This window comes from Heteronotia binoei, chromosome 14, assembly GCF_032191835.1.
Source record: "Heteronotia binoei isolate CCM8104 ecotype False Entrance Well chromosome 14, APGP_CSIRO_Hbin_v1, whole genome shotgun sequence".
Taxonomy (NCBI): Eukaryota; Metazoa; Chordata; class Lepidosauria; order Squamata; family Gekkonidae; genus Heteronotia; species Heteronotia binoei.
Window position 1 is genome coordinate 67,523,742 of NC_083236.1, and position 24,859 is coordinate 67,548,600.

Sequence of the window (24,859 nt, forward strand, 5' to 3'; positions counted from 1 at the left end):
AATACAAGTTGATGGGGTGTGAACTGGCAGAGACTGACCAAGAGAGAGATCTTGGGGTCGTGGTAGATAACTCACTGAAAATGTCAAGGCAGTGTGCGTTTGCAATAAAAAAGGGCAACGCCATGCTGGGAATTATTAGGAAGGGAACTGAAAACAAATCAGCCAGTATCATAATGCCCCTGTATAAATTGATGGTGCGGTCTCATTTGGAGTACTGTGTGCAGTTCTGTTCGCCGCACCTCAAAAAGGATATTATAGCATTGGAGAAAGTCCAGAAAAGGGCAACTAGAATGATTAAAGGGCTGGAACACTTTCCTTATGAAGAAAGGTTGAAACGCTTGGGACTCTTTAGCTTGGAGAAACGTCGACTGCGAGGTGACATGATAGAGGTTTACAAGATAATGCATGGGATGGAGAAAGTGGAGAAAGAAGTACTTTTCTCCCTTTCTCACAATACAAGAACTCGTGGGCATTCGATGAAATTGCTGAGCAGACAGGTTAAACGGATAAAAGGAAGTACTTCTTCACCCAAAGGGTGATTAACATGTGGAATTCACTGCCACAGGAGGTGGTGGCGGCCACAAGTATAGCCACCTTCAGGAGGGGTTTAGATAAAAATATGGAGCACAGGTCCATCAGTGGCTATTAGCCACAGTGTGTGTGTATATATAAATTTTTTTGCCACTGTGTGACACAGAGTGTTGGACTGGATGGGCCATTGGCCTGATCCAACATGGCTTCTCTTATGTTCTTATGTTCTTGGTGCTTGGGGGTGCGGGGACAGTGGGAGGGCTTCTAGTGGGGCAGTGATGCTCTACATTCGTGGTGCTTGGGGGTGGGGGGGACAGTGGGAGGGCTTCTGGTGTCCTGGCCCCACTGGTGGACCTCCTGATGGCACCTGGGGTTTTTTGGCCACTGTGTGGCACAGAATGTTGGCCTGATCCAGCATGGCTTCCTTTATGTTCTCATGTCTGGGGCACTGAGCTCTACATTCTTGGTGCTTGGGGGTGGGGGGACAGTGGGAGGGCTTTTGGTGTCCTGGCCCCACTGGTGGACCTCCTGAAGGCACCTGTTTTTTTTTGCCCACTATGTGACAGTGTTGGACTGGATGGGCCACTGACCTGATCCAACAGGGCTTCTCTGATCTTCTGAAGTTCCGGTGTCAAACGCACCAGCTTCCCTCCTTCAAGCTGCAAGGAAGCTGCTCGGTGTGGAGCTTCGAATAAACACCACGAATTTGGCAACAGGAAGCGACATGCTAGAGCCAGGGATTCAACTGCCCCCCTTTTAGTCCCAACCCAGATGCGAGGCAGAAGAGAGCTCACCATCGGCTGCCTCAAACGCCTCCCCCCGCCCCCGACAACTAAAGAGAACGTTCACAAGAGAAAGAACGACAGAGCAACCTAATGAAGGCAAGGAACTTTTATTTGTGAAATCCTTTGACTCCTGGGCCGAGGAAGCAGAAAACACCAGAAGTTCTCATGCATTTAAAACCTGGGCTATCCGAATGGCTTCCCACTAGAATCACCACAGACTTCAAGGCCCGGTTCCTCAAAGTCACCAGTTCCATCCAAGTTGTCTCCCACATCTCTGCCCCACTTCCCACCAGACTAAGGAAGACGCTCTCCCCACACATACTTGCTCACTGTCCTGGGAAAGCCCAGCTGGTGTGTGTGTGTGTGGTGTGGTGTGTGTAAGCCCCACAAATGAAGCTGTTGCAGACTCGAAAGCCCGCTCTGCAACTGAATCGTATTAACGCTCCTGTTTTCTTTGGAGTGTGCCCTTTGGATTGTGGGTGCCAAATCGTGCATTGCAAAGATCTTTTCACAGGGAGGGGGAAACAACTCTTCCCCGCACTTAGAAAGTTAGCAAACTAGTTTTCTGTGGAGCCACCCCACACACATACCCAAAGAAGCATTCAAACGCACCATGCTCCGCAACAGCAGTCTAGTAAAAAGAAACTTTTACCATCCAGTTTTGCCATTTGTGAAAACCAGCTCTGGGACGGCCACCACACCCTTCAGAGGCCTTCCAAACTATGACATGCTGGCGGTTATCAGGCACGCAAGGACCAGGGCACCCCCCCCCTTCCGTATTTCTGTCTTCCGCTGTGTGAAAGGGGAAGGAAAGCACAGTGCTGGCCTTGGGTCCTGGATGCATGCACAGATCTGAGCGCATGCCCAGTTCCCACCGTCCTCCTCTATGCAGACCCTTCAAAGAAAGTCTTTGCCATGGCGTGGCCCACTTTTACCACCTTCTTCTCTTTGGCATCAGGCCCCAGGTGCCGGCGGGCCAGTTTCACCCAGTACTGCTCCGTCCTGGAGAGATAGTCTTCATACTTTTCATCTTGTTGGAGAGGCGGATGCTCCTCGTCTTCTGTAGTGGAGGACAGAAGGGGAGAAAAAGCGGGGGGTCAGGCAGACTCCAAGCAGAGATAAGAACACAAGGAAGCCATGTTGGATCAGGCCAATGACCCCTCCAGTCCAAACACTCTGGGTCACATAAGAGAAGCCATGTTGGATCAGGCCAATGGCCCATCCAGTCCAACACTCTGTGTCACATAAGAACATAAGAGAAGCCATGTTGGATCAGGCCAATGGCCCATCCAGTCCAAAACTCTGTGTCACATAAGAACATAAGAGAAGCCATGCTGGATCAGGCCAATGGCCCCTCCAGTCCAACACTCTGTGTCACATAAGAACATAAGAGAAGCCATGCTGGATCAGGCCAATGGCCCCTCCAGTCCAACACTCTGTGTCACATAAGAACATAAGAGAAGCCATGCTGGATCAGGACAATGGCCCATCCAGTCCAAACACTCTGGGTCACATAAGAACATAAGAGAAGCCATGTTGGATCAGGCCAGTGGCCTATCCAGTCCAACACTCTGTGTCACAGAAGAACATAAGAGAAGCCATGTTGGATCAGGCCAGTGGCCCATCCAGTCCAACACTCTGTGTCACATAAGAACATAAGAGAAGCCATGTTGGATCAGGCCACTGGCCCATCCAGTCCAACACTCTGTGTCACATATGAACATAAGAGAAGCAATGTTGGATCAGGCCAGTGGCCCATCCAGTCCAACACTCTGTCACATAAGAACATAAGAGAAGCCATGTAGGATCAGGCCAATGGCCCATCCAGTCCAACACTCTGTGTCACATAAGAACATAAGAGAAGCCCTGTTGGATCAGGCCAGTGGCCCATCCAGTCCAACACTCTGTATCACATAAGAACATAAGAGAAGCCATGTTAGATCAGGCCAATGGCCCCTCCAGTCCAACACTCTGTGTCACATAAGAACATAAGAAAAGCCATGCTGGATCAGGCCAGTGGCCCATCCAGTCCAACACTCTGTTTCACATAAGAACATAAGAGAAGCCATGTTGGATCAGGCCAATGGCCCATCCAGTCCAACACTCTGTGTCACATAAGAACATAAGAAAAGCCTTGTTGGATCAGGCCAATGGCCCCTCCAGTCCAACACTCTGTGTCACATAAGAACATAAGAGAAGCCATGTTGGATCAGGCCAATGGCCCATCCAGTCCAACACTCTGTGTCACATAAGAACATAAGAGAAGCCATGTTGGATCAGGCCCGTGGCCCATCCAGTCCAACACTCTGTGTCACAGAAGAACATAAGAGAAGCCATGTTGGATCAGGCCAGTGGCCCATCCAGTCCAACACTCTGTGTCACATAAGAACATAAGAGAAGCCATGTAGGATCAGGCCAATGGCCCCTCCAGTCCAACACTCTGTGTCACATAAGAACATAAGAGAAGCCATGTTGGATCAGGCCAATGGCCCCTCCAGTCCAACACTCTGTGTCACATAAGAACATAAGAGAAGCCATGTTGGATCAGGCCAGTGGCCCATCCAGTCCAACACTCTGTGTCACATAAGAACATAAGAGAAGCAATGTTGGATCAGGCCAATGGCCCATCCAGTCCAACACTCTGTGTCACATAAGAACATAAGAGAAGCCATGTTGGATCAGGCCAGTGGCCCATCCAGTCCAATACTCTGTGTCACAGAAGAACATAAGAGAAGCCATGTTGGATCACGCCAGTGGCCCATCCAGTCCAACACTCTGTGTCACAGAAGAACATAAGAGAAGCCATGTTGGATCATGCCAGTGGCCCATCCAGTCCAACACTCTGTGTCACATAAGAACATAAGAGAAGCCATGTTGGATCAGGCCAGTGGCCCCTCCAGTCCAACACTCTGTGTCACATAAGAACATAAGAGAAGCCCTGTTGGATCAGGCCAGTGGCCCCTCCAGTCCAACACTCTGTGTCACATAAGAACATAAGAGAAGCCCTGTTGGATCAGGCCAGTGGCCCCTCCAGTCCAACACTCTGTGTCACATAAGAACATAAGAGAAGCCGTGTTGGATCAGGCCAATGGCCCATCCAGTGCAACACTCTGTGTCACATAAGAACATAAGAGAAGCCATGTTGGATCAGGCCAATGGCCCATCCAGTCCAACACTCTGTGTCACATAATAATAATAATAACAACAACAACAACAACAACATTTTATTTATATCCCGCCCTCCCCCGCCAGGGCAGGCTCAGGGCGGCTAACAGCATTCATAGGCACACAATGCAATAGATATAAAACTTTAAATTAACATTATTTAAAAACCAGTCGATGCTTAATTAAACTTAACTTAATCTGACAGTAGCAATGATGTTCCTGACGCTATCGCTGTCAGTTTACATAATAACAGGGGTCCCTAAACAGAACCATATTGGCGGTTTTCTTTATTGAACAACCATACATCAGCAGTCTGTGAACGCCAGCTTGAAGAGGGTGGTCTTGCAGGCCCTGCAGAACTGGTCAAGGCTCCGCAGGGCCCGCACCTCCTCCGGGAGCTGGTTCCATAGGCATGGGGCCGCGATGGAAAAGGCCCGGGCACGGGTGTTCTGAAGTTTAACCTCTTTTGCCCAGGGATGGTCAGTTTGTTTTTCCCTGCTGACCTCAGCGCACTCTGGGGCTTATACGGGGAGAGACGGTCCCTCAGGTAGGCCGGTCCTCGGCCATATAGGGCTTTAAAGGTGATGACCAGCACTTTGTACTGGACCCGGTACGTAATTGGCAGCCAGTGAAGTATATGCTCCCGCTTCGGGTGACCTAGCAACAGCCTGGCCGCCGCGTTCTGCACTAGCTGCAACCTCCGGGTTCGGCACAAAGGCAGCCCCATGTAGAGGGCATTACAGTAGTCCAATCTTGAGGTGACCGTCGCATGGATCACTGTTGCTAGGTCCCGACACTGTTGCTAGGTCCCAGGAAAGGGGCCAACTGCCTTGCCCGCCTCAGATGGAAGAATGCTGACTTGGCAGTGGCTGCTATCTGGGCCTCCATTGATAATGAAGGCTCCAGTAAAACACCCAAGCTCTTTACCTGGTGCGCTGGTCTCAATGGCGCACCGTTGAAGGCCGGGAGAGATATTTCCTTCCCTAGAGCGCTGCGACCCACACAAAGGACCTCTGTCTTCGTCGAGTTCAGCTTCAGCCCACTCAGCCTGAGCCACGTTGCAACAGCCTGTAAAGCCTGATCCAGATTCCCTGGGACGGAGTCGGGCCGGTCGTCCATTAGCAGATAGAGCTGGGTGTCATCTGCATATTGATGACAACCCAGCCCAAACCTCTGGGCAATCTGGGCAAGGGGGCGCATGTAGATGTTAAATAACATCGGGGAGAGAACTGCTCCCTGAGGCACCCCACAATCTAGTGTGCGCCTCTGGGACCGCTCCCCCCCAATCGCCACCCTTTGTCCACGACCCATGAGGAAGGAGGAAAGCCATTGTAAGGCCAGCCCCCTAACCCCTATGTCGGCGAGGCGGCGGGTCAGCAGCTGATGGTCGACTGTATCAAATGCCGCTGACAGGTCTAGTAGCATCAGCACCGCAACGCCGCCTCGATCCAGTTGCCGCTGAAGGTCATCTACCAAGGCGACCAGGACCGTCTCCGTCCCATGGCCTGGCCGGAAAGCAGACTGGCACGGGTCTAGGATGGAAGCATCATCCAGAAACCTCTGTAGCTGCAACGCCACTGCCCTCTCAATAATTTTACCTAGAAACGGTAAATTAGACACCGGTCGGTAATTTGCCAATTCGGCCGGGTCTGCTGTACATTTTTTCAGGAGGGGGCGGACCAAGGCCTCTTTCAGAGGTGTTGGAAAACGCCCCTCTGCGAGGGATCTATTTATGATGTCCCGTAAAGGACATCTAAGCTCCCTCTGGCAAGATTTAATCAGCCAAGAGGGGCAAGGGTCCAAATCGCATGTTGTTGTGCATACAGCAGAGAAGATTCCGTCGACTTCCTCCAGGCTGAGTGGGTCGAAGTGACCCAGCACTAAGCCCGAAGACAGGCACGGAGCCTCAATTTCACTTACTGTATCTAATGATATAGGCAGGTCTTGGCGGAGCGACGAGATTTTATCTGCAAAATATTTCGCAAATGCCTCGCAGCCTAGCTCTAATTCTCTAACATTTGGTTTGCCTTGTGGCAATGTTGTAAGATCTCCAATTATTCTAAACAATTGTGCTGGGCGCGAGTTTGCAGATGCAATCTTGGTTGCAAAGCAGTCTTTCTTTGCAGCCTTAACTGCCATCTCATAAGACTTCATAAACGTTCTATAGGATGTTCTCACCGCTTCGTCCCGAGTATGCCTCCACTGCCTCTCTAGCCGTCTGAGCCCTTGTTTCAGCTGGCGCAACTCCAAGGTGTACCATGGAGCCAGCCTCACACGAGGGCGCACAGGGCGCCGAGGTGCAATTTCATCGATAGCCCTGGATAGCCAGCCTTGCCAGGCTTCCACCAGGTCATCGAGGGAACTGCCAGTGGGCCAGGGGTCCCTCAGGGCCGTTTGGAACCGTTCCGGGTCCATCAGGCCCCGGGGGCGAGCCAAAATAGGCTCTCCGCCCATACAGGGTTGGGGCGGTGTCTCCATACGGGCCTTAAGGGCTAGGTGATCCGACGATGGAACCGCTTCTACCGCGATATCGGTTACCAAAATCCCAGACACAAAGATCAGGTCTAATGTGTGCCCGGCCTGATGCGTGGGAGTTGTAACAAATTGAGAGAGTCCCAGTGTCGCCATGGAAGACACCAGGTCCATCACCTGAGTGGAGGCCGTGTCGTCGGCATGGACGTTGAAGTCGCCCAGGACCATAAGCCCTGGGTACTCCAACGCCCAGCCCGCCACTGCCTCCAATAGTGATGGTAAGGCGCTGGCTGGTGCGTTGGGCGGACGGTACACCAGCCAGACCGCCAACCCCCCTCCAACATCCCACGCTAGACCGGCACATTCGATACCATCGATCTTTGGGGCTGGGAGAGCCCGAAAGGAGTAACCCTCTCGTATGAACAACGCCACCCCTCCCCCCCCCCACCAGCTATTCCGTGATTGGTGAAAGCCGAGTAACCCGGGGGGGGGGGTCATCTGGGAGAGAGCTAAGAACATAAGAGAAGCCCTGTTGGATCAGGCCAATGGCCCCTCCAGTCCAACACTCTGTGTCACATAAGAACATAAGAGAAGCCATGCGGGATCAGGCCAATGGCCCCTCCAGTCCAACACTCTGTGTCACACAAGAACATAAGAGAAGCCCTGTTGGATCAGGCCAATGGCCCCTCCAGTCCAACAATCTGTGTCACATAAGAACATAAGAGAAGCCATGCTGGATCAGGCCAATGGCCCCTCCAGTCCAACACTCTGTGTCACATAAGAACATAAGAGAAGCCATGCGGGATCAGGCCAATGGCCCCTCCAGTCCAACACTCTGTGTCACATAAGAACATAAGAGAAGCCATGCGGGATCAGGCCAATGGCCCCTCCAGTCCAGCACTCTGTGTCACATAAGAGAAGCCATGTTGGATCAGGCCAATGGCCCCTCCAGTCCAAACACTCTGGGTCACATAAGAACATAAGAGAAGCCATGCTGGATCAGGCCAATGCCCCATCCAGTCCAACACTCTGTGTCATACAATGGCCAAAAAAATCAGGCATCATCAGGAGGTCCATCAGTGGGGCCAAGACACTAGACGTCCTCCCACTGTTGCCCCCCCCCCCCCCCGGACCAAGAATACAGAGCATTACTGCCCCAGACGTAAGAACATAAGAGAAGCCATGTAGGATCAGGCCAACGGCCCATCTAGTCCAACACTGTGTCACACAGTGGCCAAAAATATCAGGCACCATCAGGAGGTCCATCAGTGGAGCCAGGATGCTAGAAGCCCTCTCATTGTTGCCCTGCCCAAGCACCAAGAATACAGAGCATCACTGCCCCAGACATAAGAACATAAGAGAAGCCATGTTGGATCAGACCAGTGGCCCATCCAGTCCAATACTCTGTGTCACACAAGGGGCCAAAAAACCCAGGTGCCACCAGGAGGTCCATCAGTGGGGCCAGGACACTAGAAGCCCTCCCACTATTGCCCCACCCCCAGACCAAGAAGACAGAGCATCACTGCCCTAGACAGAGAGTTCCAACAATACAATGTGCTCTTTCCCTCTTTTGCCAGCGTTCAACCTCGGCAGGACTGCGTCTCGCACAAGTTCCACCCAGCCCGTTCGGCATTATTTTAATTTATCGCAATATTTACGCATGGCCTTTCTTTGTAGTTCAAGGCAATTTATAACGCAGCAACAAAAATAATTAATAGTGCCACAGCTGGCAGTGGAAATATGTATGCAGCTCCTGCATAGGAGAATGCACCAGGAGATATTGGTCCCTGAAGCTGAGAAATTATATTTGATAAATCAGAGTTTTGATATGTGACGTTCTGATGGTGCCTGGGTACAGACCCACCTCCCCACGAACCCCCGTCCTGAGCCCAAAACTGACCTTCTCACACCACTACTCAAGGGAAACCTCACTTGACCTCTCCATTTAAATTCTGGGTTCTGATTGGAGGTCTTGGCCAATCAACCTTATCAGCTCCAAGTTATCCGAGGTCGACATTATGACCCGACAAAATGCCAGCACGAAGCTGCCGTCTACTGCACCAGACCATCAGCCCACCAAGGTCAGAACTGTCTACTCCAGGGGTGGCCAAAACTGCTTAACGGAAGAGCCACATAGAATAAGCATCAGATGTTTGAGAGCCTCAAGACATGAATGTCAGATGTTTGAGAGCCACAAGACAGGAAGGAAGGCAGGAAGGCAGGAAGGCAAATAGATGGGGGGGAGGGAGAAGTGGAAAAAAAGCAACTTTAAATGCCTTCTCCAAGCTACCGGCTGGCTTGGGATTTAAAGAGAGAAATGCCTTCTCCAAGCCAGCCAGCAAGAAGAAGATGAAGAAGATATTGGATTTATATCCCGCCCTCCACTCCAAAGAGTCTCAGAGCGGCTCACAATCTCCTTTCCCTTCCTCCCCCACAACAGACACCCTGTGAGGTAGATGAAGATATTGGATTTATATCCCGCCCTCCACTCCGAAGAGTCTCAGAGCGGCTCACAATCTCCTTTCCCTTCCTTCCCCACAACAGACCCCCTGTGAGGTAGATGAAGATATTGGATTTATATCCCACCCTCTACTCCAAAGAGTCTCAGAGCGGCTCACAATCTCCTTTCCCTTCCTACCCCCACAACAGACACCCTGTGAGGTAGATAAAGATATTGGATTTATATCCCACCCTCCACTCCAAAGAGTCTCAGAGCGCCTCACAATCTCCTTTACCTTCCTCCCCCTCAACAGACACTCTGTGAGGTAGATGAAGATATTGGATTTATATCCCACCCTCTACTCTGAAGAGTCTCAGAGCGGCTCACAATCTCCTTTACCTTCCTCGCCCTCAACAGACACCCTGTGAGGTAGATAAAGATATTGGATTTATATCCCACCCTCCACTCCGAAGAGTCTCAGAGCGCCTCACAATCTCCTTTACCTTCCTCCCCCTCAACAGACACCCTGTGAGGTAGATAAAGATATTGGATTTATATCCCACCCTGCACTCCGAAGAGTCTCAGAGCGCCTCACAATCTCCTTTACCTTCCTCCCCCTCAACAGACACCCTGTGAGGTAGATGAAGATATTGGATTTATATCCCACCCTCTACTCTGAAGAGTCTCAGAGCGGTTCATGATCTCCTTTACCTTCCTCCCCCACAACAGACACCTGGTGAGGTAGATGAAGATATTGGGTTTATATCCCGCCCTCCACTCCGAAGAGTCTCAGAGCGGCTCACAATCTCCTTTACCTTGTCCCCCCCCCCACAACAGACACCCTGTGAGGTAGATGAAGATATTGGATTTATATCCCGCCCTCCACTCCGAAGAGTCTCAGAGCAGCTCACAATCTCCTTTCCCTTCCCCACCCCCACAACAGACACCCTGTGAGGTAGATAAAGATATTGGATTTATATCCCACCCTCCACTCCAAAGAGTCTCAGAGCGCCTCACAATCTCCTTTACCTTCCTCCCCCTCAACAGACACCCTGTGAGGTAGATGAAGATATTGGATTTATATCCCACCCTCTACTCTGAAGAGTCTCAGAGCGGCTCACAATCTCCTTTACCTTCCTCCCCCTCAACAGACACCCTGTGAGGTAGATAAAGATATTGGATTTATATCCCACCCTCCACTCCGAAGAGTCTCAGAGCGCCTCACAATCTCCTTTACCTTCCTCCCCCTCAACAGACACCCTGTGAGGTAGATAAAGATATTGGATTTATATCCCACCCTGCACTCCGAAGAGTCTCAGAGCGCCTCACAATCTCCTTTACCTTCCTCCCCCTCAACAGACACCCTGTGAGGTAGATGAAGATATTGGATTTATATCCCACCCTCTACTCTGAAGAGTCTCAGAGCGGTTCATGATCTCCTTTACCTTCCTCCCCCACAACAGACACCTGGTGAGGTAGATGAAGATATTGGGTTTATATCCCGCCCTCCACTCCGAAGAGTCTCAGAGCGGCTCACAATCTCCTTTACCTTGTCCCCCCCCCCCACAACAGACACCCCGTGAGGTAGATGAAGATATTGGATTTATATCCCGCCCTCCACTCCGAAGAGTCTCAGAGCAGCTCACAATCTCCTTTACCTTCCCCCCCCCCCACAACAGATACCATGTGAGGTGGGTGGGGCAGGAGAGGGCTCTCACAGCAGCTGCCCTTTCAAGGACAACCTCTGCCAGAGCTATGGCTGACCCAAGGCCATCCCAGCAGGTGCAAGTGGAGGAGTGGGGAATCAAACCCGGTTCTCCCAGATAAGAGTCCGCACATTTAACCACTACACCAGACTGGCTCTTTCAACCACCCTTTCAAGGACAACCTCTGCCAGAGCTCTGGCTGACCCAAGGCCATTCCAGCAGGTGCAAGTGGAGGAGTGGGGAATCAAACCTGGTTCTCCCAGATAAGAGTCCGCACACTTCACCACTAACCAAACTGGCTCTCCTTCCACACAGTATGTGTGAAAGAGCTACACTTGGCTCCCAAGCCACAGTTTGGCCTCCCCTGCTCTACAGAGACTGGCAGCCGCTCTCCAGGGTCTCAGGCAGAGGTCTTTCACATCACTTCCTGCCTGGTCCTTTCAACTGGAGAGGTGGGGGACTGAACCTGGGACCTTCTGCATGCCAGCAAGATACTCTACCACTGAGCCAGGGCTTTTTTCCTTTGCATCTTAGGCCACACACCCGATGTAGCCAATTCTCCAAGAGCTTACAGAGCTCTTAGTACGGGGCCTACTGTAAGCCCTTGGAGGATTGGCTACATTGGGCGGGGCGTGGCCTAAGAAGATGCGGAGGAGTTCCGACTACAAAACAAGGCCCTGCACTGAGCCCTGGCCCCTCCCCGCACATGGTGGCTTTGCAGAGTACAGAAAGACCGCTCGATGCATGAGGAGCTTCTAATCCCAAAACTTAGACAAGGAGGAGACCAAGAACGAGAAGAACCAAGTTTGAGTCCAGGGGAAAGGAAAGGAAAGGAAAGGAAAGGAAAGGAAAGGAAAGGAAAGGAAAGGAAAGGAAAGGAAAGGAAAGGAAAGGAAAGGAAAAGTCCCCTGTGCAAGCACCAGTCGTTTCCGACTCTGGAGTGACGTTACTTTCATAACGTTTTCACGGCAGGCTTTTTACGGGGGTGGTTTGCCATTGCCTTCCTCAGTCATCTACGCTTCCCCCCCCAGCAAGCTGGGGACTCATTTTACCGACCTCCGAAGGATGGAAGCTGAGTCAACCTGGAGCCGGCTATCTGAAAACCCAGCTTCCGCTGGGGATCGAACTCAGGTCGTGAGCAGAGCTTAGGACTGCAGTACTGCAGCTTTAACACTCTGCGCCATGGGACAGGTTAACTCCAATTTGACACGTTTAAGGCTTTGTTTCAGAAGGGGGTGTTGGAAGTCTTCACTGAAACGATAAAACTTAGGGACAGGATCTGAAGGAAGGGGAGGCTTCCTGGGAGGGGCTTCAGAGTCCAGACAAAATGCAATTTTGGGCTGTAACAGAAGTCTAGTGTCCAGATCACATGATGTGATGCTATCGATTTCCTCTGCTATGGTAAGACCTCACCTGGAGTATTGTGTTCAGTTTTGGGCACCACATTTTAAGAAGGATCTAGACAAGCTGGAACAGGTCCAGAGGAGGGCGACAAAGATGGTGAGGGGTCTGGAGACCAAGTCCTATGAGGAAAGGCTGAAGGAGCTGGGCATGTTTAGCCTGGAGAGGAGGCGGCTGAGAGGTGATAGGATCACCATCTTCAAGTACTTGAAGGGCTGTCCTCTAGAGGATGGGGTGGAATCATTTTCTGTGGCCCCGGAAGGTAGGACCAGAACCAATGGGTTGAAATTCAATCAAAGTAGTTTCTGGCTCAATATTAGGAAGAACTTCCTGACCGTTAGAGCGGTTCCTCAGTGGAACAGGCTTTGTCGGGAGGTGGTGGGCTCTCCTTCCTTGGAGGTTTTTAAACAGAGGCTCGATGGCCATCTGACAGCAATGAGGATCCTGTGAATGTAGGGGGAGGTATTTGTGAGTTTCCTGCATTGTGCAGGGGGTTGGACTAAACGACTCTGGAGGTCCCTTCCAACTCTATGATTCTTTGAAGGGCCAAGAAAAAGACAGTGGTTCGGGAAAACCAGATTGCTGGGCAGCTGAAGAAAAAGGGTTGGCTTTTATACCCTGCTTTGGTCCGTCCAAAGGAGTCTCAAGAGGAGCTTCCAGTCTCCTTCCCTTCCTCTCCCTACACCAGACACCCCGTGAGGTAGGTGAGGCTGAGAGAGCTCTGAGAGAACCAGGGCTTTTTTTGTAGCAGGAACTCCTTTGCATATTAGGCCACACACCCCTGATGCAGCCAATCCCCCAAGAGCTTACAGGGCTCTTCGTGCAGGGCCTACTGTAAGCTCCAGGAGGATTGGCTACATCAGGGGGGTGGGGCCTAATATGCAAAGAAGCTCCTGCTACAAAAAAAAAGCCTTGGAGAGAACTATAATTCTAAAAAACAACTGTGTCAAAAATACAAAATACAATTTACAAATTTTACAAAAATTTATATAACATATTGTACAAAAGCATCCAAAATTCATTCCAAAAACATGAATCACATAGAGAGCATAAAGTTCCAAACACAAATACAATTCTTCAAGGATGACTCCAGAAATGGGGAGGGACGGTGGCTCAGTGGTAGAGCATCTGCTTGGGAAGCAGAAGGTCCCAGGTTCAATCCCTGGAATCTCCAAAAGAGGGTCCAGGCAAATAGGTGTGAAAAACCTCAGCTTGAGACACTGGAGAGCCGCTGCCCATCTGAGAAGACAATATTGACTTTGATAGACCAAAGGTCTGATTCAGTATAAGGCAGCTTCATATGTTCAAATTTCCAAGAAGTCTATAGGGAGTATTGCTACTCAGAAGTAAATTCCAAACGGAGTCCTTCCACTGATGTCGGCTTCCGAAGGAGAAAACTTGCCTTAGAACATAAGAGAAGCCATGTTGGATCAGGCCAATGGCCCATCCAGTCCACAGTGGCCAATATATGTGTGTGTATACACACACACACACACACACACATATATATATATATATACTGTGACTAATAGGCACTGATGGACCTCTGCTCCTTCACGCAATCACCGGCTTAAATCGTGTTCTGCTGCATTTGCAGCTTCTTCACAAGCCAACTGACAAAGGTCCTCAGACCGGCTTCTCTTAAATGGCCATATTGTATATTTCAATTGACAGCTTCGTGAAGAAGCTGCAAATGCAGCGGAACGTGATTTAAGCCGACGTCAGTGGAAGGACTCCATTTGAAATTTACTTCTGAGTAGCAATACTCCCTATAGACTTTTTTGGAAATTTCTGGAGTCATCCTTGAAGAAGTGTATTTGTGTTTGGGACTTGATGCTCTCTACGTGATTCGTGTTTTTGGAATGAATTCTGGATGCTATTGCACAATATATTATATAAATTTTTGTAAAATTTGTAAATTGTATTTTGTATTTTCCACACAGTTGTTTTTTAGAATTCTAGATATACTGTGTTGCCATTGGTTATTTTGTTTGGAGAGAACTATGACTGACCCAAGGTCACACCAGCAGGTGCATGTGGAGGAGGAGTGGGGAATCAAACCCAGTTCTCCCAGATGAAGAGTCCACTGCTCTTAACCACTCAGCCACGCTGGCTCTCACAGGTGAGATTTAGTTTACTTATTTAGATTTACATGGCATTCTTCCCAGAGGCCTGCACAAGACAGTTTACGACTAAAATAATACCAGACAGCCACAAGAGCACCGCCATTAAAAGAGACATTAAGTTTGCACGCTTCGCTCCAAATGTGCTTCATGGTCCAGACCCGCATCCTCCCATGCCTTCCCAGCATGCCCAGAGTCATAGATGCTGTCCCCAGCCTCATTGCGTCCACCTCACCTTCGTCTTCCTCGTCACTCCCCTCCTCCTCCTCGCTGTCGTCTTCCTCCTCCTCTCCTCCCTCAGCACCCTCCGCGTCTTCTCCCTCCTCAGACTCCGATTCTTCAAGCCACTCTTGTGTTTCTGCCACAATCATGGGAGGAAAAAACGCTTTAAAAGGGGACACAAACTTAGCTACGGGAAGAAACGTTCCCACTCGCTGGGTTTTCTAGGGCAAAGACATCAACGTTCAGGCACCCCGCTCTCTTTCCGTTTAGAAATCCAGGTCCACCTGGGCAGACAATCAGCAAGATCTGGGGTTGCCAATATGGTGTCCACGTGTACCATGGAGTGGGAGGGGCCAGGTGAGGCAAGGCTTCTTATTGGCTGTGAGATTTTTTTAAAAAAATGTTGCTTCAGCAGACACCACCAGCACAGCCCAAGGATCTCTGCTTTGTGATTGTAGGTAAGCGGTGGCGGCCATTTTGTAGCTCGCTCCACTTCCTGAAGCAAACTTTTTAGAACAGCCATTTTGAGTCTGTGCCCTCCATACTGTGTCAGAAGCCCAAAAGTGCCCACAGGCAGAAGAAGAAAAAGGAGGAGATTAGATTTATATGCCACCCTTCACTTGGGAGTCCCAGAGTGGCTTACAATCTCCTTCCCTTCTCCTCCCCACAACAGACACCCTGTGAGGTAGGTGGGCTGAGAGAACTGCTTGTGAGAGAACAGTTCTGAGGAAACTTGCGACTGACCCAAAGTCACACCAGCAGCTGAGTGTGGAGGAATGAGGACTCAAACCCGGTTCTCCCAGTTTACAGTCCACACTCTTAACCCCTCTCAGTTCAGGTCTGTAATCTATGTGCTTGTAATCTTAACTAATGAATGCCTGGTGGAAGAGCACCATCTTACAGGCCCTGCGGAACTGTGCAAGCTCTTGCGGGGCCCTAACTTCCTCAGGGAACTTGTTCCACCAGCACGGGGCTACAACAGATAAGGCCCTGGGACTGGTTGTCATAAGCCTGGCCTCTTTAAGGCGAGGGATTGAGAAGAAGATGAAGATATCGGATTTATATCCTTCCCTCCACTCAAGAGTCTCAGAGCCGCTCACGATCTCCTTTGCCTTCCTCCCCCACAACAGACACCCTGTGAGGTGGGTGGGGCTGAGAGGACTCTAACAGCAGCTGCCCTTTCAAGGACAACTCTGCAAGAGCTATGACTGACCCAAGGCCATTCCAGCAGGTGCAAATGGAGGAGTGGGGAATCAAACCCGGTTCTCCCAGATAAGAGTCCATGCACTTAACCACTACACCAAACTGGCAGGTTTTGTGACCCTGACTGAAGTGCTCTCTGGGGAACATGTGGGGAAAGGCTGTCCCTAAGGTATGCAGGTCCCTGGTCATATCCCCACCCGCAAAAGAAACCCAGGCTGCTTACTGGGGTCCATCTCCACCAGCACCTTCCATTCTTCCATCTTGTGAAGGTCGAGGGCGTAGAGGTCGTTCAGCGTGAACTGGCGGTCTCCCACCTCAAACATCCCCCCGTAGACGTACAGCACCCCGTGCTTCACCGCCAGCATGGCGTTTGAGCGGGGGCACGGCTCCACTTGTGGGCCGGAGGCCTCGTCTCCCGTTGCGTCCCCTTCTTCCCCTTCCGATTCGGAGCTCTGCCGCTCCACCGCGGGGCATGAGATTGTCTCCTTAATGGTCATGACGGTCCCGTCTTCCGCCACCACCTCCTTTACGATCTCCACAGGGCCAGGAAGGGTTTCTCCAGATCCCTCGGGCGAAGTTGCGGGGGAGTGTTCTGCCCCCTGCCCTCGCCTCCTTTTCTTCTTCTCGGACTTTGGTCCCTGCTCACAACAAAGGAAACCCTCTTGAAAAGTTTTTTTAATTGGCATACTCAAATAAGGGATATTGGCTGTTTATCTCATTACACGTACTAGCTGATCTTCCACTATATTTTAATGTATTTTTTTTTCTAGCGGCAAACTAGAATGATGTTTATATGCGTGTTGCATGTTTAAATCAAACCTCTGAGAAACTAATGCCCTCATTTTAAACCCAGAGCTAACATCACAACTGACTCTTATTTATGGCACTTCGCACCTAATGACATAGACATCAAACTGCGATTCTGACTTATATTGCCCCCTTGTTGAGGCAGCCCAGTTAACATAGACAAACAATCACCAGACCCCAAATTATGATTCTTTTAATCAGCGAACAAACATTTCCATGACTCTGCAAACTAACTCACTGCCCACTTTCTCTATACGTAGGACTGTTTACCATTCCATCCTATTGTCTGATGAAGTGTGCTTCTAGCACACGAAAGCTGACATTCTGAATAAAACTTTGTTGGTCTTAAAGGTGCAACTGGACTCCTGCTTCCCTCTTGAAAACCGACAAGCCACAAAAGCTCTGCCAGAACAAATGCTGGTGGAAGTATAGCATTACCATTTAGGGGAGGGGAGGGTCAGAAGTGATTCTTTCTGTCGTGAACTGATCCACAGACTCCACAGGGGTGTCAAACATGTAGCCCAGGGGCTGAACCAGGCCCCCCAGAAAACTCCTATCAGGCCCCCAAGCAACTGGCTGTCATCTGCTTCCTTCTCTCTTGCTTCCTTCTGCAGCACAGCTCACTTTGCCAGGCTTGCTCTATCGCCCAGGAGCTACAGAGCAAAGCCTCTATTTTCTCCACTGGCTGAGGCTCCGCTCATGGGAGGAAGGGGAGGAGGGACAGCTTGCTTTGCCAGGCTCTCTCAATCACACGGCAGAGCTACTGAGCTGAGCCTCCCTTCCTTCTACTGGCTGAGGCTCCTCCCCCTCCTGGTCCCTTGGGGAAGGAAGGAAAGAGCCAGAGCTTCCTTTGCCTAGTTCCCTGGATCGCATGGGAGAGGTACAAAGCAAGCTCCTTTAAGACCAACGTGCTAATGTTTAATCATGTTTGATTTTAAATTTTTAAAAAATCTTTTGTGTTTTGAATGCTTTATAAAGTTAATATCTCTGCTCCCTGGCATTACTTTTTATGTCGCATAAAGGTCTCATTTATGTCAGATCCGGCCCTCATAACAAATAAGTTTGTTACCTCTGCGCTACCATTTTTCAACACAAGAACATCTCCCTGTGCTAACAATACAAGAATACTGCGTTTACACTGGAAGCTATCCTCCTGACACCTTAGAATGCCACTTGCAAAGAGCTTTGGTCGTGGGGAATATTCAAACACGCAATCCTCAGCACGATTCTCCCTTGGGAGGGCTATACCACATGCCTTTCCTGAATGCAAAGAACAGCCCACGCCTGTGAGCAAGCATCTCTCTATTCTCTCCACTACGAGACTCTTTGGACAGCTGAAGGAAGCAGGCTTGTTCTGGAACAGCTTTATATTTCCCGGATGGTTTTTCATTGATGGGTTTGGGGGGTTTTTTGCTTTTCCATCACGTCGAAAATTTCTGCTCTCTTCTTTGTTTGAGAAAGCCCCAAACATCTCATTTTCTCAGCAAAATGTCATGACCTATAATACCAATTAGTGACACGCCAGTCATGGCACTTATCGCTTCTACAGTACTTTAAAAAGCCCAAGGGGGTTCACATAGGTTATTGTATCATCACCCATAAAAGCAGGCCAACAGAAGAGTCGCTCTATTATTAAAGTTGGGGGGGGGGGGTACTGCGAAATGGCTTGCACGAGACCAGCTAATTCAATTTTTTTTGGGCGGGGGGGGAAGGAAGTTAACTGTGCCCGTTTCCCAGACCTTCAGCTGTCCGGGGAACCAGCGGTTCTTCGTCAGGTCGTAGAAATACATATCGTTGAAGAAATCGCCCTCGAGACGCTCCTCCTCTTCCTCATCGTGGACGCCACCGAAGAGAAGGGAACGGTTGTTGGGGCCCAGAGCCACCGAGAAGCCAGACCGGGGTGGAGGCTTCACGCCACAAGGGGTAAGTCGAGTCCACGTCCATTTGTCTGAGAAATGCAAAAGGAATGAAAGCGTGATTAAGATGTGGGATTCACTGCCACAGGAAGCGGTGGTGGCTACAAACAAAGGTGGCTTCAAGAGGAGACTGGATGAACATCCGGAGCAGAGGTCCATGAGCGGCTATTAGCCACAGTGTATTGTTGGAACTCTCTGTCGGGGGCAGTGATGTTCTATATTCTTGGTGCTTGGGTGGGCAACACTGGGAGGGCTTCATGAGTTCTGGCCTCACTGATGGACCTTCTGATGGCACCTGGTTTTCTTGGCCGCTGTGTGACACAGAGTGTTGGACTGGAGGGGCCATTGGCCTGATCCAAAATGGCTTCTCTTATGTTCTTATCTGACACAGAGTGTTGGACTGGATGGGCCATTGGCCTGATCCAACATGGCTTCTCTTATGTTCTTATGACACAGAGTGTTGGACTGGATGGGCCATTGGCTGACCCAACATGGCTTCTCTTATGTTCTTATGACACAGAGTGTTGGACTGGATGGGCCATTGGCCTGATCCAACAGGGCTTCTCTTATGTTCTTACATCTGAGGCAGCGACGCTCTGTCTTCCTGGTGCTTGGGGGGCCACAGTGGGAGGGATTCTGGAGTTTTGGCCCCTGCCGGTGGACCTCCTGATGGCACCTGGGTTTTTTGGCCACTGTGTGAAACAGAGTGTTGGACTGGATGGGCCATTGGTCTGTTCCAACATGGCTTCTCTTATGTTTTATGAGCGGGTGGGGTAGGAAGAAGCACGAATGGCCAGTGGGAAAGAATATGTATTTTCATCTTCAAGCAGAGGTCTGAAGTCTAAGCCCCACTGCCCTTTGAAGATCCTCCAAGTCCAACCACTGATCCCAGCTGAATTTGGCCTGCCATCTATACTGAAGACATGCTCCTCCCTCCCCCAAAAGGAGCATGTCACAGACTACACCGGGGGTGGCCAAACTGTGGCTCTTTCACAAATATTGTGTGGCTCTTGAAGCCCCCACCACTCCGTCAACTGGTTTGGAGAAGGTATTTCTCTGTTTAAATCACTTCTTCAAGCCAAGCTAGCCAGCAGCTTGGAGAATACATTTAAAGTTAAAGTTGCTTTCTTTCCACCTCCCTCTCCATCTATTTTCCTTCCTTCCTTCCTTCCTTCCTTCCTTCCTTCCTTCCTTCCTTCCTTCCTTCCTTCCTTCCTTCCTTCCTTCCTTCCTTCCTTCCTTCCTTCCTTCCTTCCTTCCTTCCCTCCTTCCTTCCCTCCTTCCCTTCCTCCCTCCTTCCTTCCTTCTGCAATGTTTATTCTATGTGGCTCTTACGTTAAGCAGATTTGGTCACCCCTGGACTATGCACTAGTATTTCTCAAGAGCAATTTGTATTTTTTGTGAATAAACAGTATTAGGAAAGAAGTTTCCAGTCTTCTGGTCTGGCCTACCTGCCTCTGTGTTGTCGCTGACAGTTCCCTGAGACCTCATGTCAAAGAATATGTGTCCCAGCATGAGCTACTGTTAGTTTGTTTTTTAACTGGATATACCAAGGATTGAAACAGGGATCTTCAGTACATAGAGCCTGCATTTTGTCATTGAATCACAAGCTAACAATCACCTTCTAACTCCTGAGCTACGGCACCTCCCTCTTAAACTGATCATGGCTCAGTAGTAGAGCCTCTGTTCGGCATGCAGAAGGTCTCAGGTTCAATCCTCAGCATCGCCAGTTAAAACGACCAGGCAGGAGATGATGGAAAAGACCTCTGTCTGAGACACTGGAGAGCCATGGAGAGGGGCCATAGCTCAGTGGTAGAGCCTCTGCTTGGCATGCAGAAGCTCCCAGGTTCAATCCCTGACATCTCCATTTAGAAGGACCAGGCAGGAGGTGATGGGAAAGACCTTGACCTGAGCCCCTGGCTGAGTGGCAGAGCCTCTGCTTGGCATGCAGAAGGTCCCATGTTCAATCCCCAGCATCTCCAGTTAAAAGGATGAGGCAGGAGGTGATAAGAAAGACTTTGACCTGAGCCCCTGGCTCAGTGGCAGTGGCTTGGCATGCAGAAGGTCCCAGGTTCAATCCCCAGCATCTCCAGTTAAAAGGACCAGGCAGGAGATGATGGGAAAGACCTTTACCTGAGACCTTAGAGAGCTACTGCCTGCCTGAGTAGACAAGACTGGTTTTGATGGACTGATGGTCTGATTCGGTATAAGACAGCTTGGTGTGTTCAGAACAAGAAATATATCTGGTCCCACCATCGGCCCCAAAACCAAAAATCACATCCTTTCTCCATCTACCTCTCCCAATCACCCCATCTATCCAAGGGTAGATAGAGAGAAGACATTTCAGGCTGTCTCTCACAACTGAACCTTCACACCTAAAACTAAAACACGACACAGTTCTAAGTTCTCATTTACAGGTACCAGGCGGCCTCAAGACCTTCCGCTCACCTGAGCCTTCGGCCTTCAACAGGAACGTGTCCGTATGGAGAGTGCCTTTGTCGACATCTTTTTTAATTCTCTAGGAGAAAGAGAAGAAAGAGGGCAACGCTACAAACGGTTTCCCTCCCTGAGCGCGGGGCAGTCAGCAGAACAGCAAAATGCCTGGAATTTGTATTGCAAAAGGAAGAAGAAGAAAATACTGGATTTATATCCCACCCTCCACTCTGAATCTCAGAGTGGCTCACAATCTTCTTTACCTTCTCCCCCCCAACAACAGACACCCTGTGAGGTAGGTGGGGCTGAGAGAGCTCTTACAGAAGCTGCTTTTTTCAAGGACAACTCCTACGAAAGCTCTGGCTGACCCAAGGCCATTCCAGCAGGTGCAAGTGGAGGAGTGGTGAATCAAACCCAGTTCTCCCAGATAAGAGTCTGCGCACTTAACCACTACACCAAACTGGCCCTCAAACCCAGCAAGAGCCTAAAAACCCCACAAAAGCTTCAAGGGTCCACCCATGGAAACTGAGCTGCCACCACAGAAAAGTGCCCTTGAGATGTCCGCCTTTAACGTACTGCTAGAAACAGCGCCTTTAACGCAAGCTAGAAACAGAACAAATAGCATTCTGCAACACGTATCAGTTAACAAGAGAAAGATCCTCCCTCAAAGAGATGAACACCCATGCTTCTTCCACTCCTGGAAGACGGAAGGGAGTTGCAAAGAATAATTGTGTTGCTCTGCAGTAGAAGAGCTGGGTTCGAGTCCAGAGCACCTTAGAAACCAATGAGATTTTTGGGGTATGAGCATTCCAGAGTCAGGTATCCAATGCAGGGACCTTGGACTCTCAAAAACTCATCACATTAAAATCTTGTTGGTTTCTAAGGCATTCCTGGATTTGAATGTTGCCCTTTTGGTCCTGAATTTCCCATCCACAGGACAGAGATCTCAAAAGTCTAGTTTCCAGCTCAGGTAACCTCTTGCAGCAGCCCCTGGCATTTTCCCTGTGGGCAGGACAATGCTCAGCAGAAGTCCATGTTGCGACAGAAAACCTGAGAGAGTCGACAGATTGGGGCACCCTAAACATCAGCTCAACCCCGCAAATCTTGCTGGGCGATCTCAAGCAAACTCGGTGCAGTGGTTAAGTGCGCGGACTCTTATCTGGGAGAACCGGGTTTGATTCCCCACTCCTCCACTCGCAGCTGCTGGAACGGCCTTGGATCAGCCAAAGCTCTCGCAGAGCTGTCCTTGAAAGGGCAGTTTCTGTCAGAGCTCCCTCAGCCCCACTTACCTCACAGGGTGTCTGTTGTTGGGGAGGAAGGAAAAGGAGATTGTGAGCCGCTCTGAGTCTCTGATTCAGAGAGAAGGGCGGGGTATAAATCTGCAGTCTTCTCCTTCCTTCCTTCACCAGTTTGGTGTAGTGGTTAAGTGCGCGGACTCTTGTCTGGGAGAACCGGGTTTGATTCCCCCACTCCTCCACTCGCAGCTGCTGGAATGGCCTTGGGTCAGCCACAGCTCTCGCAGAGCTGTCCTTGAAAGGGCAATTTCTGTCAGAGCTCCCTCAGCCCCACCTACCTCACAGGGTGTCTGTTGTTGGGGGAGGAAGGAAAAGGAGATTGTGAGCCGCTCTGAGTCTCTGATTCAGAGAGAAGGGCGGGGTATAAATCTGCAGTCTTCTTCCTTCCTTCCTTCGCCAGTTCGGTGTAGCGGTGAAGTGCACGGACTCTTATCTGGGAGAACTGGGTTTGATTCCCCACTCCTCCACTTGTAGCTGCTGGAATGGCCTTGGGTCAGCCAGAGCTCTGGTAGAGTTGTCCTTGAAAGAGCAGCTTCTGTTAGAGCTCCCTCAGCCCCTCCTACCCCACAAGGTGTCTGTTGTAGGGGAGGAAGATAAAGGAGATTGTAAGCCGCTCTGAGATTCAGAGTGGAGGCAGGGTATAAATCCAATATCTTCTTCTTCTAATCGTTGTCTTTCAGCGAAGGGCTGTTCCTAAGGCTGGCTTCCGTGGAGACCCTTGGAAAGGGGCAGGATGAGGCCCTGGCTCTGATCTCCATCATTGTCTCATTATCCATTAAGAAAAGGGCTGCGGATCCGTTCCAAAACCTCGGCTAATGAAGCAGAAGGGAGCAGCGGCGACAACACAGCATGGCCCCCGGTCACCGCTTGGTGGATCCAGTGAATCAGCGCCTAATGAGCTCTGCTTCTGCCCACTACAGAGAAGGGTTTTGCGTCTCCTTGACTGCGGTTTTCTCATCTTGGCTGAAACAGGGTGCAATTACAGCTCAGGAGCCAAGAAAGAAAATCCTCCTTTTATGAGGTTTTAACCACCCTGATACGTGGCCTGGCTGACAATAAATAAATAAAAACAGACCTGATCTTGTTTAAGAAAAGGACTCCACTGCAACTCTCCACTTTCTCAAAGGCTCGTGAGATGGCATCCAGCCCAGAGAAAGTACAAAGATCTATTTTTTTTTAAAAAGTCATCAGCAAGATCAGCAAGGGACGATAAGACAGCCGTAAAAGCAACGGGCGATAAAACCAGCAGATTAACACAGCAGTTAAAAAGTTAACACCTAATAAAACAGCGTAGTGCGAACAATATAAAAAGACGCTGCGGCACCTGATTCACACCAAGCCGCAAGCAGCAAGGTGAGCAGACAAAAGCTCCTTGAAAGTAGAAAGCTAGCATTTCCTTTGCTCCCTGTGCTAGCTTCTTGCTTGCATGGAGGTTTTAGGCGGGCATTCCAGGCTGGCGATAACGGCCTGAAATTGGGCAGATCCATGCTATCACCTCAGTCTCTTGGATGTGTGAACCATGCATCAGCCACACAAAGGAAGACCTTAAATTCTGTAGGCATTTGCATAAAAGACCTGCGTGAACAAGGAAATCTCAGAAGTCACTTTTAGCAGGTCCACTGCGGACAGGAAATGGCCGCTCAGGGCATCTACTGACAACCACTCCTGCAAAGAAAACTGGGAATCGCTCACCTGTTTGGAGTAGCCTCCGTAGAGGAGAACGTTGCCTTCAGGAGTGGCGGCCAGCTGGCAGCCGGACCGTGAGACGGTGCCATCCCCGAAGGAGCCAGCTTGACCCACGTGAAGGTGTCCAGATTAAAGGTATAAGCGTCATTGTAGTAGATGTAATCTCTGGTGGGAAGAACATAAGAGAAGCCATGTTGGATCAGGCCAAGGGCCCATCCAGTCCAACACTCTGTGTCACAGAAGAACATAAGAGAAGCCATGTTGGGTCAGGCCAATGGCCCATCCAGTCCAACACTCTGTGTCTCATAAGAACATAAGAGAAACCATGTTGACCAGAACTGCACACAGTATTCCAAATGAGACCGCACCATCGATTATGGGGCATTGATACTGGCTGATTTGTTTTCAGTTCCCTTCCTAATAATACCCAGCATGGCATTGACCTTTTTTATTGCAATCACACTCTGTCTTGACGTTTTCAGAAGAGGAGAAATTGGTGGATGACAAAGGGAGGGACAGCAAGGAACACCTTTGGCAGCAACTTCAATGGTCCCTCTAAGCTGTGAAGTCTTGTGAGCAAAAATTCTTCTTTGTGAGCTACTGGCATTAAAGTTGCGAGCGAGCCACTTGGCTACTGCATAAATGAGCTTGCTCTGGGGCCGTTCTTCCTGAGC

The 24,859-nt window shown here is 50.1% G+C and overlaps 1 protein-coding gene across 1 annotated transcript in view; it reads right to left on the reverse strand.

Annotated features, from left to right (window-relative positions):
• Positions 1–1,407: 1,407 nt before the first annotated feature.
• Positions 1,408–24,859, reverse strand: part of KLHDC4 (kelch domain containing 4) — a 43,822-nt gene continuing 20,370 nt past the window's right edge. Inside the window, 7 exon segments of the mRNA XM_060254332.1 lie at positions 1,408–2,376; positions 14,859–14,981; positions 16,272–16,686; positions 18,595–18,803; positions 21,220–21,289; positions 24,192–24,262; positions 24,265–24,350. Of these exon segments, the coding sequence (XP_060110315.1) occupies positions 2,201–2,376; positions 14,859–14,981; positions 16,272–16,686; positions 18,595–18,803; positions 21,220–21,289; positions 24,192–24,262; positions 24,265–24,350 (1,150 nt within the window). The 3' untranslated portion in view covers positions 1,408–2,200.